Here is a 16,561-nt window from a genome sequence, read left to right as displayed (position 1 = left end):
GGATAGAAAACATTTGTGAGGAAAAGCAGAAAAGCCCTGAAGGATCATGGTGGCCTCAGTGGCTGGAATTGCCCTTCCCGTATGTCACTAATTGTGGGAACAATGGCAAGCTGACACCCAAGTGAACTCCAGATAGGCAAATGTAGGCCAAAATATTTGCAAAGTGGAGGGATCATTGAATAAATGAAGACTAGGGGTGTGGAGATGTATGGCTGTGGGTGAGGTTGAAAGATACTGTCTGAGTTGAAGGAAAAGGCATACTTAGAAGGAGAAGGACTGATTGCTGACACCAGGAAGAATGAAAGCACCTTAAAACGTTGTCTTCTAGATAGGAATAAACTGAGCAACCGCCAGATCTGTTTTCACTTAAAGGATTTATACAATAAATATTCCATACATGGTTTTGTACATGGCTCCCCTTTAAACAGTGTTCCCAGGTTTTTTAAGGAAAGACACAAAACACTTAATAAATATAACAAAACCTATACAGTATGGGGAGAAGTTCTCCCTTCTGATTGAGGAAAGCAGCAGTTCTGATAAAAGTTTCCTGCGTGTATCTCAAGAACATTTCCCGTAAGCCAACTGACTTACAGCATTGCAAAATCCCCTCTGATTTCTAGACAACGTGCTTTCCCTGTTCAGGGCATCTTCCAGAGAAGTTGGTTTTAATTCTTTGGAATAGATTCATATGTTGTGCAAAACTGGCTGGAATCCATAACAACAGCCTGCCTTCCAAGATGCCATTTGAAGTCTTCTCCAGCCAGCAGTGAGATTGGAAATGGTTTCTGAATTGGTCCATTTAAAACAACATAAAACATCCAGACTATCCATCTTCAAGTATCAACAATCGCAGCCAACAACTCTGTGTACTGAACTGGCCCTATATGGTAGTTAGACTTCAACAAACACGAAACCATCCAACCTCTGCCACTGGGCCCCTTGTTGACCAGCTTTTCCCTTAGAAGGAGATATCATTTATACCAGTAAGACCTCGGAGAGAAATGCGACTCCCAAAGTGAAGAGTTAAGTGTCCGTTTCATCTGAAAGAGCTCATCAATAGCGCGTATTTTCCTCAGCTGCTGTGACAATTGCATCCATCCAGATCCTCATAGCCTCTGGGTTTGGTGCCACCATGCAGAACAGACGATCATAGGTCTTGACACAGAAGGTCAGTTTGGGATTGGGACTCTTTCAAAGAGAGAGAGAGAGAGAGAGAGAGAGAGAAAAGGAAGCTCTATGAATGAAAATAATAGGTTGCATTCACACAGAATCTCTTAACCCACTTACTGAATTGTGTCACTGGGTTAGGGTTATATGCTGAAGCCTAAATTAACTCAATGTGTTGGCCTCACAGAATATGCTACATCACACAAGCAAACACAGAAAACCTAGTAAAGGTTTTGATATCCAAGCTGAATATGTTGTGCCATTGAAGCCATGAGGTTTATAACTGATGCATGTTGTGTGAAGATCATCATGGAGAAACCATAAATAGCTTTTTTTAAAAAAAAATGATTTATTTGCCCTTTGTTTATTTAGCATGTTTGCATAGAACTGCCTCATGGCAGTTAACAGGAAACCCCTGAACAACCATCACCCTTTGAAAGAAATACAATAATAACTTCAAAATCCTTTGAAGGACTTCAACTCCCACAATAAAAAGCATAGAAAAAAATATCACCAAATCACAGCATTATAGCATTAAAACTTCACAATGCAGGCCAGTAACAGAAGACAGAAGCAAATACAGTGATGTCAGCAATTAAAACAGGGTTGTAAAAGGGAAAAGCTAAAAGCATAAAAAAATGTCTTGGGGCTTTTCTTAAACAATGTCAATGAAGAAGTCAAGATTACTGATTTGGGAAGGGAAGGAAGTATGCAAAGTATGACTTTTCCAAGGAATTCAGGGCAATGTTATCTTCTTCTTGTTTCATTCTTCACCTATTTGAACTATGATGTGGACATTTATTAGGAATAAGATAGTTCTCTATAGCAGTGTTTCTTAACCTTGCCAACTTTAAGACGTGTGGACTTCAACTTCCAGAATTCCCCAGCCAGCATGGCTGGCTGGGAAATTGTAGGAGTTGAAGTCCACACAACTTAAAATGGCCAAGTTTGAGAAACACTGCACTTAAACATCATAATATATAATATCATCTATCAATAGCAAGAAGCAGGCAATAGAAATTCACAGTCCTAAGCAGTCATAGTCTTAAAATCAGTCTTAGAGGGGAAGGCTTAAGTGTAGAACTAAGTTTTTAAATATTAAGCCTCCAGTCCAATATTGTGGAAATTTATTCCAAAGTTTCTGGGGAAATACCATTTTGGATGCTTCAATAGACTAATGGAGTCTCACGTAAAAACAACTTTTAGGAGCAATTCTGGGAAGTGAGGTTTGGCCGCTCCACCCAAAATTCTAATGGCTCAAATCAGTTTGGATCCCTAAATCCAGCCCACCGCCCCTCCCAGGTCTGCACGAATTAGAAAAGAGGCTTTCAGCAAATCTCTACTCTTGGTACCTTAAAAGCACAACGGAGATGATCGTAGTATACTTCTTCAATGGCCTGGAAGTAAATCACACCCTTAAGCTTGGTCTCTTCTTTGTCTGGAGGGGAGGAAAAAAATCACAGGACCCTTTTAGCAAGTTGGGAGGGGCAGGAAAAGAATGCCCAATGGTTAAAATGAGAGAAGTGAAATGGCTGGACTTATTGCTCTAATCTTCCCTTCAACTCGGTGGTTGCATTCACACAACATGTTTAACCAGGTCAATTAAAGACCTACTGGCCACATTCACACTATCCATAGGTGTTTTATACCTAGTTTGGCTTTCTGTGGCTTAGTGTATGGTGCAAATCCAGCCTGTATCCTTACTTTAGGATTCAGTTCATTATGCAAAACCAGAAAGTAGGTTAATCCAATAGCCGGTTAACCAGGTTTCATGAATACAACTCCAGACATGTGCACAAAGAATACCCCGCTCTGACTTCTCTGCAGGAATTTGTATAGAGCCCTGCATGGAAGGCCTCTATAATATTCTTCCATTGTTAACCAAAATCCTTTGCAATTAGGGAGCCAAGAGGGGCGTTGAATGAAGATATCTTGCAAATCTGGGGATAAGCAATCAATTCCCCGTCCCCCAAGTGAACCTGTTGTGAGCCAAATGTGCAAAGAATGCCATTTAAAATTCTCACACACGCATGCATCGTTTCTCCTGGCCCCTTGGATATGCCATGCATGCCCGTTGGAGTGTGCTGCTTGAAGGTGAGAACAAGTTTTCACTATCAGCAGCAGAGACTACAACCTGGTGGAGAAGTAGCTGCCTGTCTAGATTCTCCCTCACCTGCATAATATGCCAAGACACGCTTCTGGCGATCAAAGGTGAACCAACGCTTCTTCCAAGTCTTGATCCTCCCACCCATCTTGACTAGGTAGCCCTTGCAAGATTTGCTGGTCACCCTCACTTGCTGGCATGTGTCAACACTATGTCCCGATGCCTCTAGATGTTTGCGCAGGTCAAAGGCAGCTGGTTTGGGTTCCTGGATCTCCACGAGGTTGTGGATCTGCAGGGCAGCAAGAAGGCAAGGCTTAAAACCAGACAGATGTCAGTCTAGGGAAGCTTTGGTCACCTGTGTTGTGGCTTATTGCTCTTAGGTAGACCACTACAGTTTTGAGGAAAGGGGTCAGTGCTGAGATTTTGTGTTCCCAGCATCCTTCCTACACTGCTAGTTTGGGATAGATGGTCCATTCCTATAGCATAAGCAACTGTTCTAAAGATGGGTCTTCCATGTTCCTCTTGCTATATGTTAGCAGGAGACCAGAAAATGAACTTCTAACCTATACCTTCAAATCCTACATACAACAAGATTGCACAGGTACAGATCCACTATTCAGGTCATCAAACTCACTGCCTTTCAGTTGCAAGGTAGGAGTATGAAGGTGAATAATCACCACTCATCAAAACACTAATGCTAAACTGAATTCTAAATCTGGATTAACAAAACATGTTCACCAAACATGCTATGCCCGAACAAATAATGACATTATAGCTCAACATAATGGCCTGAATCACACAACATGCTAAGACAACGTCTGGATTCCCTGTCAAAGTCCATCTCAGCTCAAACTCTAATCACATAAGGATTGACAAAGATTGGCAAAGCAAATTATATTCTTGGATTCTAGATAAGGACAGAGATCTTCTTACCATGTTTGAAGGGGATAATTCCATACGTCTCACCTCCTCAGCGACTTTCTTAGCTTCCTGAAAAGAAAGACGGTTGAGGGTGGTCTGCTTGTGGTAAGCGTGTGGGACAGGAAGCAACATTCCAGGGGCTGCAGACATACCACCCCCTCAAAAAATCCAAGCATACACAAGAAAGACCACAAGCTCTTCCTGTTCCTCTGGGTCTAATTTTGGATAGTTTTACCCAGCTATCTGCACACAGGCAACATAGTCAAAAGGCTGACAGGGCAAAACTTGCAACTTCCTTGTTCTAAAAACCACGTGGAAAGCAGATGAGAAGCAGGGTTACTCCAGGTTAGAGCAAAAGTCAGAGCAATGAGCCTGAAATGATTTGATGTATGTTTTTCCCTAATGGAAACCATCATCGCAAAAACTGGAGACAGACTATGGTCCAGGAGATGAGTCTGTTCACTTGACTTCTTACCCTCTCTTGCAGCAATCGCTCTCTTTCAGCCATGGCCTCCCGCACCCTCCGTTCCATCTCTGCCAATTTGGTGACACAGTTTCCAAGGCTGTTGGGAGAAATACCCGGTTAATGTCAACCTATCCAGATGTGTGGCCGTGCCAACCGAGAGCAAACAGGCCTGCTGTAGGAAATATTTGACTCATCAGATCATAAAATGTTAAGATAGGAAGTGATCTTGGAATTTAATCCAGGAGGTCACTCAGTGGAAGAATTTTGTACCTGTAGCATCCCTGAGAGCTGATCCTCTGGACTCTGCTTAAACATCTCTAGTCCTGGACTAGAACTAGAGAGAGCTAGTCAAAGTGAGCAAATAGCATGTGGGAGGTGGGAAGAAATGTTATATTTCTTTTTCCAACAGTAGTGCCCTAGTCTCATCACTCATAAGAACATGGATTTATGGATTCCTTAGAAGAATGATAGAATGACATTTGTGGGAGGGCACATTTTAGTTTGACTGGAAATGACTACGAAGAACAAAGTTAGCTACCTGATGTCATCTTTGGTGAAGCAGGCTGAAATTAAGGAAGAAAGATATCAGTAGAAAGAGAATGGGATGTGCTGACCTGTAGGCTCCTTGAGAGGTTCCTCCCAGCTGCCTGGTAGATGCCTGGCCACCCAGCAGTTGGTAAAGGGGTTTGTTGAAACGTGAGAATTGGAGGTTTGGACTTCCCAGGTAATGACTGTTGCTCCCACTGGAGAGTTGAGCTACCAGAACACTGGGATCCAGGGCACCTGGAAGGGATAAGCCAGAAGATCAGTACCTGCAAAGCCATCCTCAGATCAACCCCATTTTGGTCTAATTGCTACTTTAAACTCATGATTTCCATGACTGCCCAACTGACCGTGTACGGATTGTGGTTGAGTGGTCAAACACTTTTGCCTGCCAAAAGTCTCATTCAATGTTAACAACCAGTGAAAGAAGGACATTCAAGACTGCAAAGGATCTTGTGGCACTTTGAAGACCAAGTATTGATTAATACCGATCCTTGTATGCATCATGATAGTTCATGCAGCATAAATATATTGGTCTTGATGGTGCCCCAAGACACTCTGCTGGTTTTTCCAAAAAAGATGCTCATTTTGAAAATTAAAAATTGCACTCAGCCTTCAATAGACTGGCAAAGAGGGACTGTGCTCCAAAAATAGTGGGTGGAACCAGGACAAAATCTAAAACTGATTTCATTTCATTTGTGTTTAAATGTAAATTATAATTCAATTTGTGTGAATACTGTGTCCTCAGGAATTTAATAATTTTCCTCATTTTATCATATTAAAAATTATAACTTGGTAATTTTTGGAAATCTCTGGAGGGTTGTAATCAAGCTTCTGGGGCCACCAAAGGCCCTAAGTCTCCGTTTATGCACCTCCATTTTTAGCAACAAAGTTCAGGGTTATTGTTTTCTGGAATGATTAGTGTAATTTTATTTCACTGGATTGAAACTACTACTATTATTATTTTTAAAAGATGTATTAGTATAAATCAGTCTGCATCAACCGCCCCTGTAGAAACGAAGCTTCTACAACCAAGATAGCTCAGCTCCATCTTTTCAACCAATAGCATCATCTAAACGCTTCCTTTTCCTAGTCTTCTCCCTTGGAGTTCCCAGACCAAGAAATTAAATTTAACAATTGGACAAGATCTCAGGTTAAAAACACAGAAATCTTGTGAAACATGGCTAACACCTGAGATTTCAACCATGCTTACTTTATGAGAAAATGTCTTGTTTTTCATTTTGGTGGTCAGCGGGCACCACAGGGTGGGTGCTCCAAGAAGGATGGCACCTGTGGTCCCCACGTGGCCAGCCCACCCGTCCATACACTGAATCCATACCATGCATTGAAAGGGGACGCGGAGGAGAGCGGGATGGAAGATGATCTCTGCTCCTGCGGGGTAGACTGGCGGTCCGCTGCAGTCCAATTGAACCCTGAGAAGGGAAAGCAAAGAATATATAAGGGTGTCTCATTCATCAGCAGTTCGAATGAGCAACTGGGTCTTCCCATTCTTTCTGCATCCTTTGTGCAAGATTCTTTGATCTTGCCTTGTTCTGTTTCAGACTTGCTGATTGGTTGGATTCTGGACGCATCCCACGGAAACAGAATCCTGGACCACTTCCAAGATGCTAGCTGGGCTCACACAACTATTCCACCCAGCTCAGCTAATCATTAACAACTGCAGTGCAATGCTGGGTTAGTGTTAACCTTGATTAGGATTCTGTGGGGGTGTCTTGAGCATGGTCACAAACCCAGCTTCTCTGATTCAATGTTTTGTGCAAACCAAGGCTTCAGGTTAATTAAGTAACCAGCTTAAACATTTTGCATGAAGGTAACTTTGTTGTTGTTCAGTCGTTAAGTCGTGTCCGACTCTTCGTGACCCCATGAACCATATTGCGCCAGGCCTTCCTGTCCTTCACTGCCCCCCTGAGTTTGCTCAGTTTCATGCTCATTGCTTCAGCGATACTGTCTAACCCTCTCATCCTCTGCCGTCCTCTTCTCCTTTTGCCTTCAATCTTTCCCAGCATCAGGGTCTTTTCCAAAGACTCCTCTCTTCGCATTAGGTGACCAAAGTATCTGAGCTTGAGCTTCATTATCAGTCCTTCCAATGAGCAATCAGGGTTGATTTCCTTTAAGATTGACTGGTTTGACCTCCTAGCAGTCCAGGGGACTCTTAAGAGTCTTCTCCAGCACCACAGTTCAAAGGCATCAGTTCTTCGGCACTCACCCTTCTTTATGGTCCAGCTCTCACAGCCATACATTACTACTGGAAAAACCATAGCTTTGACTATGCGGATCTTTGTCGGCAAGGTGACGTCTCTGCTTTTTAATATGCTGTCTAGGTTTGCCATGAAGGTAACTATGCCCCAGTAAATGGTTACCAATTGTTTTCACTCTGTATTGTCGAAGGCTTTCATGGCCAGCATACGATGGCTGGTGTGGGTCTTCTGGGCTGTGTGGCCGTGGTCTTGAAGTTTTGTTTCCTAACGTTTCGCCAGCACCTGTGACTGGCATCTTCAGAGAGTAGGAGCACAGACAGGAGCAGTTCTCTCTGTGCCCAGGGTGAGGTGACCCTTTTGTGGGTATTTAGAGAGATCCGAGGGGGGGGGAAGGGGGGATTGGGGGTGTGTGGGTGGGGTTGGGTTACTGAGTGGCTGCTTGCTTTGGTGTCATCATCTGTGTGTATCTTCCTGGGGATTAGGCAGGGTTTTTTCTTCTATTGAATTGTTAACGAGGGGCTGCTGGGGGTGATTAGCAAGTTCATTGTGTGAACTGTTCACATGTCCTGGTGGTTGAGCTGAGTTCGTTGACCTTTTGCAGGCTGTATTTTTCAGGATTGGTAGCCAGGTTTTGTTGATTTTTAGACTCTCCTCTTTTTTATTGAAGCTATGCTGGTGTTTGTGAATCTCAATGGCTTCCCAGTATAATCTCCCCCCCTCCCAGATCTCTATAAATACCCACAAAAGGGTCACCTCACCCTGGGCACAGAGAGAACTGCTCCTGTCTGTGCTCCTGCACTCTGAAGATGCCGGTCACAGGTGCTGGCGAAACGTTAGGAAACAAAACTTCCAGGACACGGCCACACAGCCCGGAAGACCCACACCAGCCATGTTTTCACTCAATTTGCCTCAAGAGCCAGTGAAATCTCAGCCCTTCGAAGTAGACAAGGTCAGGAAACAGATTCCATAAGTCTGATCTGAGCTCTGCTTTATTAATAGAGGCTGTAGATATGGATAGGATTACCTTGGCTATGCATTTTTGATATGTTTGAATATGCTTCTTTATTGTTTTTAATTGATGTACTGTTTGTTGTTTTTAATCATGTTTTTCAATGGCTATGAGCTGCCCAGTCTTGTATGGGGATGGGTGGCTATATAAATTTGATTGATAAGTAAATAAAGTGACAGAATCATGAACGCATGATTGAGTTTTCTCCTCTCTTCCTCATATGCGCCAGTAAATTAGGGATTTTTGAGTTTGTTTCTCATGCTTTCTCTGTTTCCCAGGCTTAAAGAATGTTTTTCTAACCATGTCTAGTTTCACAGATCTTTTCTGTGACTCCCGACAGCGATGCTTCTCAGCTTTGGCAACTTTAAGATGTGTGGACTTCAACTCCCAGAACTCCCCAGCCAGCAGAGCTGGCTGGGGAATTCTGGGAGTTGAAGTCCACACATCTTAAAGTTGCCAAGCTTGAGAAACACTGCCCTACAGAAATTATTAGTCCTTCCCTCTAACAGCCCCTTTTCCTTTGACACAGCAAAACGATCCAAGTTTCATCTCTAATCTCTAGTCCCCACTAAAGCTTTTGGGGATTTCTTTGTTAATCTTACTTTTCTTGTTTAGCTTCTTTGGTCTAGGAGCTTTAATTTTTTTTCAGCTGTAAAAACTTTTCTTTTTTCAGTAATCTTTTTTTCAAGATTTGGAGAGGGTAGAGGCAGAATATTCACTGCAGAACATTTACATCCCTTAAAAATTCTTTTTTTAATAATACCCCAGATCAATGTCATGATTTTCTGCATTGTTTTTGGAAACAAAGTCAAGAGCTGGAATGGGAACCTCAAACATACAGAAATGCCTCTTCAGATTCTATTATTAGATACTGTAAATCTTCTCTTCTGAAATATGCTCAGCAAATGTTGATAATTTAGGATCAATTCAAGCTTCTTCCAAAGCCTAACAATTGTCCAAATACTGCCATAATATATATATGAGGAAAACCTTTTTTGTAAAGTATATATTGTTGGATCAAATAACTTTTTCAGTTGTTTTACCATTCTCTTGTTACAGCTTCTAACGATCCAGGAAAACTTTTGCTGGTTTATTTCTGTATTTACATCATTTCGGTATTTCAACTGTTACAACCTAATGTTTTACAACCTTTTCCAGTTACTCTACGGTCATTTAGTGGTGTTGTAACTGTAAGTAAAACTTGCTTTTCTTCAACTACCATGGGTCCGGCGTGTTACGTTCTAGATGTTGCTCCACTTGAATTTAGAAGTCCCGTAAAACATTTACATGATCACTCTGGAACACTTTTTCAACATTACAGCCATATCAATATTTTGGGGCACCAAACCTATACTTTTATATAAATTCCAATGTACCATTTTTGCTACACGATCATGCCTTCTCATAAAATTGGACTGGTCAATTTTGGTACAGCTTCTTAGTGGGTAGTCAACCATCTCACCTTTCTCTTTGCATAATCTACATTATTTATTTTATTTATTTATTTATTTATTTATTTATTTATTTATTTATCCAATTTATATAGCCCCCCATCTCACTTTGACAAGCTACTCTGGGTGGCTTACAACAAAGTTAAAACAGCAATAAGTATCTAAAAAGCACTCTGATTATTAACTATTAAAACATTAAAAACGATAAGAACTGAGCTAAAACAAAAGTAGACAAAGGGATATTAAAAATAACAGAGGTGCCTCACTAGCTCACTCATCCCCTGGGATCCCCAGGCCTGCTGGCATAACCAAGTCTTGAGGGACCTCCAGAAGCTCAACAATGATGAGGCCAACCTCACCTCAGGGGGGAGAAGATTCCACAACGTGGGCACTACTGCAGAAAAGGTCCACCACCTAGGGCCCACTAAATGTAGCTCTCTAGATCAGTGTTTCTCAACCTTGGTGACTTTAAGACGTGTGGACTTCAACTCCCATAATTCCCCAGCCAGCCAGCCAGCCTGGTGGGGAATTCTGGGAGCTGAAGTCCACACATCTTAAAGTTGCCAAGGTTGAGAAACACTGCCCTAGACCATTATTATTGTTATCGTTATTGTATCTTTACCGTACTTCCTTGCGTGAGGGGATAATTGGACCCCTTACCCACCAAAAAGACACTGACACCGCTCCTTTAGATGTAACTTTTGAACCACAAGTTTTGAAATATTTAGGTAAGCTTCCTTGAGGGGAAAAAAAGCCTCTCTTGAAAACCAACATATAAATGCGCAACAAACAAACAAATAAATATTGATTAGGCATCCTCTCTCAATACCAAGAGGCATAATGGGAGAAAACGACCATACACATCCCAAGCTGCTGAATCACTTGAGCACATGTAAAAGGACAAGAGAGACTGAAATTAACACAGACCAAGGAGACAGGACAGACCTTGACAGAACTGGAGACGGAGAAGACACAGGACGAGTCAGATTGGTCGGAGCCCAAGACAATGACCTTCCGATCCGTTTTTTGGGTGAAAGTCAGCTGCAGGGAGACAGAGACTTATCAATGTGAACATCACCACTGGAAGGAGGGTGTGGATGGAGGAAGGGTCCTGCTTTTCCAAATGTGAAATGCCAAATCCATCCTCCTTTGCTTTAAACCCAACGGGGGGAAGGCAAGACCCTTCAGATATTGCTGAACTACAACCCTTGGACCATCTGGAGGCCCACTTGATCACCGTTCTCTGGACTAGAACCAAACTAATATAAGAAGGGACTTAAAGATTGAATTTGCACACTGTGTTAAGCAAAGCGAAAAAGGGGCTGGGTTCTGCATATTGTGAGATTCCAGCCTCTGTATTGGCATGTTGTGTGAATAGGGCCATAACATAGATAGGTATGCTATGAGAACACAACCATTGGGTTTTGTTAACACAGGTATAAGACAGAGTGCTGGATGAATCCAGGCATAGCAGGGTTTCCCCTTTTGTAAGACATGATGGTCTCTTCTACATCCTCATATGTAAAAGAATATGTAGAAGGATATATAACCCTCATATTCTCACCCAACAACCCTGTGTTGTTGGCTAATCTGAGAAGCAGCTTAGCTAAAGTCCCTTATGAGCTTCATGGCTTTGTGACAAACAAGCAACACTCACATCTCTTTTCTGGCGGTAAGTCCTTAGAAGATGTTGGAAGAAAAGGATAAAAGGGATAAAACCAGGGCAGAAATGTGGATAGATAGGCATTTCACTCCTTTAACACACTTCTCATCATTATTCAATCCCACTTTTTAAATTACAGAAAGGGGCTGTCCTCTGCTTTTATCTCCTGTAGAGAGCAAGCGTCATGGGGGTGTTAGAAATGTCCCTTCTCACTTCAATTCCCAAGGCCTAACTGCTCTGCAACAAGGTCAGTTGACATAGCTTTTCCAAGCACTGTACTTTAGTGCTCCCCGCAAAAAAGTTGCATCTGTTAAGTTTCTACCTGCTTTGATTCATTAAAGCTGTGGCAAGGGGAACAAGGTGACCAGTGAGTGTTCTTCATCCAGACATGCCCTAGTGTGCAGAATCCAAGAGATCTTTCTGAATGGGAAGTTTAGACTTGGATGCCCTCAAGATCAGGGAGATACAAATGCACTGAGAAGTACTGGAGAGGCTTACCTGTGTCACACCCTCCTTATTTTCTGGCAAGTCCTCCCTGTTCTCCTCTGAATACTCCTGGCTCATGTCCATTAGACGACTTTTCTCCTAAATGCAGACAAGCAACTAGTCACCTTTCTAGATAGGAAAGCCATTTCACAATGTTTAGAATAGTTTCACCTGAAGCCTATGTAAGACTGCTCTATCACCTGCATTGTGCTACCTCCTAATGTCATCACTTAGACCAGTGTTTTTCAAATTTGGCAATTTTAGGATGTGTAGATTTCAACTTTAAGATGTGTGGACTTCAATTCCCAGAATTCCATAATTCAAATTATGATATATAAAATTCCATCCCTGACTCTGAGAAAACTCACATTCTCCTGCACTCAAAGTATAAAAACAGTGTGAAATAGGGCACGGAGGCTTCCAAGGGATTGGAAGTTCAGTGGTGGGTCTCTTAATAGTAACTTATTTCTTATGTTGAAAATACCTGAGACTTACAATAATAAGGAATATCTGCATATCCGAAGCATATTGCAACCAAAGAGTTTGAGACTACAAGCAGCATAATCACGATCAAATTCTGTTCATGTAGGATTCTTTTTAGTTAACTTCAACTAAAAACATCCCACTGTCTCCATTACAGTTCACCTCTCTCATACACAACTTGGATACATATTTCAGAGGTCCAGCCAGGAAAAACCAAGAGCTTTTTACTCATGATGGTTCCTTCCATCAATTCTTAGATCCATTTACAATGACTAAACATTGTAGGTCAGCCAAAATTTGGAAGAGTAGAAATGTTCTTCTAAAGTTGCTCAAAGGCAGCAAAGCTAGGTGAGCAGCTTCTAAAGTCACTAGCACTGTCTGATCTCAGAATCTCATTTGACCTTCCAATAAGGCTTCTGAAAAACATGCAGATTTGAGCCAAGTTCTAGCAGAAGGAAGCTTCTCTCCAAACAAACCACATCCAGGAAGCAGAGAAACATTATCCTTGAGTTCTCTCACCAGGTTAGAAAGAAAAGAAGATACTGAGCACCATAGAGAGATTCAAAAATGCAAATTTCAAATTCTAAAAGCGTGGGAAAGTAGATAGTCAAGGATGATTGTGGAAACCAAGATACTCATCCTTGGTTCTTGGCAGAAGAAAAGGGATTCCTTACCGCATTAAGATTCCTGACAGCCTCTCCCTCCTCTTGTGCAAATCTCTGGCACACACCCATCATTTGTTCTTGTGTTAAAAGGGCTTGGCCTTCCAGCTTCTGAACAGTCTTCTGAATGGGTGAAGAGAAACTTTGTGAACTAAAATGCTAGGATTTCAAGAAAAATAGTAATTCTCCCTACAGACAGTCCCTCTTCAAAAGTGACAGGTGTTGTTAGAAAGATAGGAAAAAAATGCAACCGTGGAATCACCAACGCATTACAGAATGTTTTGTTGATGATTCATCAATTCTTTACATTGGCTTTGTGGTTAAGAGTGTGCATATCTAAAAGCCACAGTACATTAAAAAGTCAAAGGATCTCAAGGGAAGGAAAATTTTGCCCACTGCTTAAGGTTTTTATATGCTAAAAGTAAATTCATTATTTTCTATTGTCTAATACTACAAAATTCCAGATTGTCTTATAAAACAGACAGGCAAGTTTTTAAGGCTTGAACTCACTGATTACATGTTGGTATTGCTTAGTCTAAACTCACCTTTAGGTGAGTTGACTAAGCTATACTTAAACCAGATCTAAGTTTGCAGTCAAAATAAAATGTTTCCAGAACTATTTGTCATTATTTTGGTGCACAGGCTGGGATGCTCATTCCTAAATAACATCTATATTTCCACCCTTTCTATCTTCTTGTACAGGATGACCTTATCTACTTGGTCCCCTCCAAACATATTCCAACTGGCATTTCTTTTGACAGTTCTGGCTGAGCATCATTAATATTGAAGTCCAATGTAGCTAGAGGAAACCAGATTGAAGAAGACTTAATAGGACAATCATGGACTGAAAAACAAGACCTAGAATTGGATCGCTAAGAATTCAGACCACTTCTCACCTTCCTTTGATTGATGCGGTTCTGCAACTGAGTGATCTCTTCAGTCAGAGCTTGGCAAGTTGCTTCTTTTTCTTCTTCTAAACGGCTTTCACGTTCTAGTTGTTGGAATTCTAGATCTTCATAACATCTCAGGGCTCCTTCTAGCATCTCAGTTGTCTAGGAAAGAAGAGTAATTACCGTCCCTGGGTTTCATCTTCCCAAAGAGCACCCTTCAATGCACAGAAAATGGGTATGTCTGGTTCAAGGCTCTGCAAACTCCAAGTAGTGCATTCTTCACTCAGATTATGGGACACAGCCAGTCTGAAGTATACCAGTTCCTTTCACCAAAATCAGACATTTTATACTCCAAAATGCACACTGCTCAGCCTAGGTAGGATCACTTACCCGTTTTGACTGATCTCAAAAAGCTGAGTGGGTCAGACCAGATTAAAACTCCAATGAGAGTTCACCATGAAATTCAAGGACCAGAGACCAGACTAGGAAGTCAAAGCAGCAGCCCAGAAGAAGACCAGAGGAAACCACTTTCTGTTCCTAGAAAGCTTTCCCATGTGATTTCTGCACACAGACCATCCCCTGCTTCACAGTGTAATGAGCTGAGACACACTTACCTCCTGCAGCTGGCTCTGCATCCGCTCTCGCATTGATTCCGGCTGGTTGTTTAGGTGGATCTGCGACTCAGCATGTTGTCTCTGCAGCTCCTCTACCCTGTGACGTTCTCGTTGCAGACGTGCTTTCTCCTGCCAAAAGAGAAGCAGGGCAGGGTAGCATCGCTACCTTGACATGGACAATATAAATACATCCAGCTACTTATGCTTGTAGGAATAGATACTCCTTCCTCACCCAGAGATGATCAGCACTCTGATAAGACTGCCTGTGAGGCCTTCTTCTCACTGATGTGGTAACCTCAGTGTTGAATTGAACAATTCCCCCGCTTGCTAGAGGCAAGCAAGAATTCCATCAGGTAAATGAGCAAGCTGGCATGGGAGGGATGGATCACCCCATCCCATCAGTTCACTGAGTGGAAATTCCTATCCCTCCCCTGCCCTCCACTTAGCCTGCTAAATCCAGGTTACTATCCTCTGAGCAGGCAGATGGGGGTGGGGGGTGGGGGAGGGCCTTCAGTATTGACTCCTGGTGACTGCCTGGACTAGTCCCTGCAGTTTTCTTGGCAAGATTTTTCAGAAGTGGTTTGCCCTTGCCTTCTTCTTCCCAGGGCTGAGAGAGAAAAGCACTGGCCGATGGTCACCCAGCTGACTTTGTGCTAAGGTGGGACTAGAACTCATGGTCTCCTGGTTTCCAGCCGGGTGCCTTTAACCACTACACCAAACTGGCTCACGAGCAAGCAGAGAGCAGAGTAGAAATCTGGGATTACTTATAAAACCTATCCTGGATTTTATCATGGTAGTTTTATGCATTTATTCATTCATTCATTTAGAAAATGTATACGGCCACCCACCTTAAATACATAACCCTGGGCAGCTAACAACAATCTACACACACACACACACACACACACACAGAACATTAAAAAAAACCTAAAAACACTAATACAACAACAAAATTAAGAGCAATGAGGCACCATGGCAAACTCCTAACACAACTGGATCTGTATTGGGCTCATTGAACGGGCTGGTGCAGCACCTGGGGGAGGAGCCAGGTCTTCAGAACCTTCTGGAAGGGTGGAGGGTCGGGGCCCTCTGGATCCCAGGGGGGAGGCTGTTCCATAGGGCAGGTGCTGCAATAGAGAAGGCACTCTCCACTGGATTGTAGATAGGAGCACTCCAGTCTTTAAATATCGCTATCTCTGAAATCTAGCATGGCAGAAGGAGAAGCTATCCTAAAACAGATGCCCATTTTCTACATCCGGGGAATTTGTCGGGAGGAGCTGTCAGCAATGTATGTCCTCTCCCATAGTCTGAGCAGCAGGTTCAGCAGGCAGAGGTCAGAAAGCACTGACCAATAAAGAGGATGGGGAAAGGATTCTGGGAGAAAGTATGAACAATTCTAGCTGAGTCAGAAGGACAGGGACTTTGTCCTGTTTATACGTTGACCTTTTTACATTGGCTGCATGCAGAATAACAAGACTGATAGAAATAGGGAAAGCTGATGTTTCATTAGCTGGACTATTTATCCCAAGAATGGAGAAGCTCTTTAGATGTTGCTGAACTCTGATTCCCAGGAACCCTATGCATCTTGGCCAAGGATGGAAGAAGCTGAGAATTCCAACGGATCAACCTTTGGAGGACCATGAGTTCTTCATCCCAAGATGATCCAGTTACTTTAACATTTAAACTAAATAATACAAATTGAATACAATAAATAAATGGTTTATTTATTTATTTACTTATTTGAATAAGCAGTAGATTTTCAAGGGGACAGAGGAGTGTTTTTTCTATCCCCTGATCATTCATTCATTCTTTTTTTTTCCCCCTGTGGAGATGAACATTGGTTTTTAAAATAGCAAATGCATGGTTTTGTATGACTTTTAAGG

General features: G+C 42.2%; 1 protein-coding gene across 4 annotated transcripts in view; it reads right to left on the bottom strand.

Annotated features, from left to right (window-relative positions):
• Nucleotides 1–355: 355 nt before the first annotated feature.
• The window catches only part of PHLDB3 (pleckstrin homology like domain family B member 3), a 31,044-nt gene continuing 14,838 nt past the window's right edge, over nt 356–16,561 (bottom strand). For 3 of the 4 annotated variants that reach the window (XM_015889286.3, XM_088139945.1, XM_088139944.1), the window contains exons 5-16: nt 14,679–14,807; nt 14,071–14,226; nt 13,187–13,297; nt 12,042–12,128; nt 10,826–10,921; nt 6,541–6,634; nt 5,273–5,441; nt 4,668–4,755; nt 4,205–4,261; nt 3,341–3,560; nt 2,520–2,605; nt 356–1,188 (exon numbers count right to left, since the gene is read on the bottom strand). In XM_015889286.3, coding sequence (XP_015744772.1) covers nt 1,054–1,188; nt 2,520–2,605; nt 3,341–3,560; nt 4,205–4,261; nt 4,668–4,755; nt 5,273–5,441; nt 6,541–6,634; nt 10,826–10,921; nt 12,042–12,128; nt 13,187–13,297; nt 14,071–14,226; nt 14,679–14,807 — 1,428 coding nt within the window. In that variant the 3' untranslated portion in view covers nt 356–1,053. The remainder of the gene's footprint in view (nt 1,189–2,519; nt 2,606–3,340; nt 3,561–4,204; nt 4,262–4,667; nt 4,756–5,272; nt 5,442–6,540; nt 6,635–10,825; nt 10,922–12,041; nt 12,129–13,186; nt 13,298–14,070; nt 14,227–14,678; nt 14,808–16,561) is intronic. The other variant, XM_088139946.1, reaches the window with a different exon arrangement.

Source organism: Python bivittatus, unplaced genomic scaffold (assembly GCF_059951505.1).
Source record: "Python bivittatus isolate LINGU-HERP-01145 unplaced genomic scaffold, Pbiv_v1 ctg000310_np1212, whole genome shotgun sequence".
Taxonomy (NCBI): Eukaryota; Metazoa; Chordata; class Lepidosauria; order Squamata; family Pythonidae; genus Python; species Python bivittatus.
The sequence above is the reverse complement of the archived record's forward strand: the minus strand, read 5'-3'. Positions and strand labels throughout refer to the sequence as shown.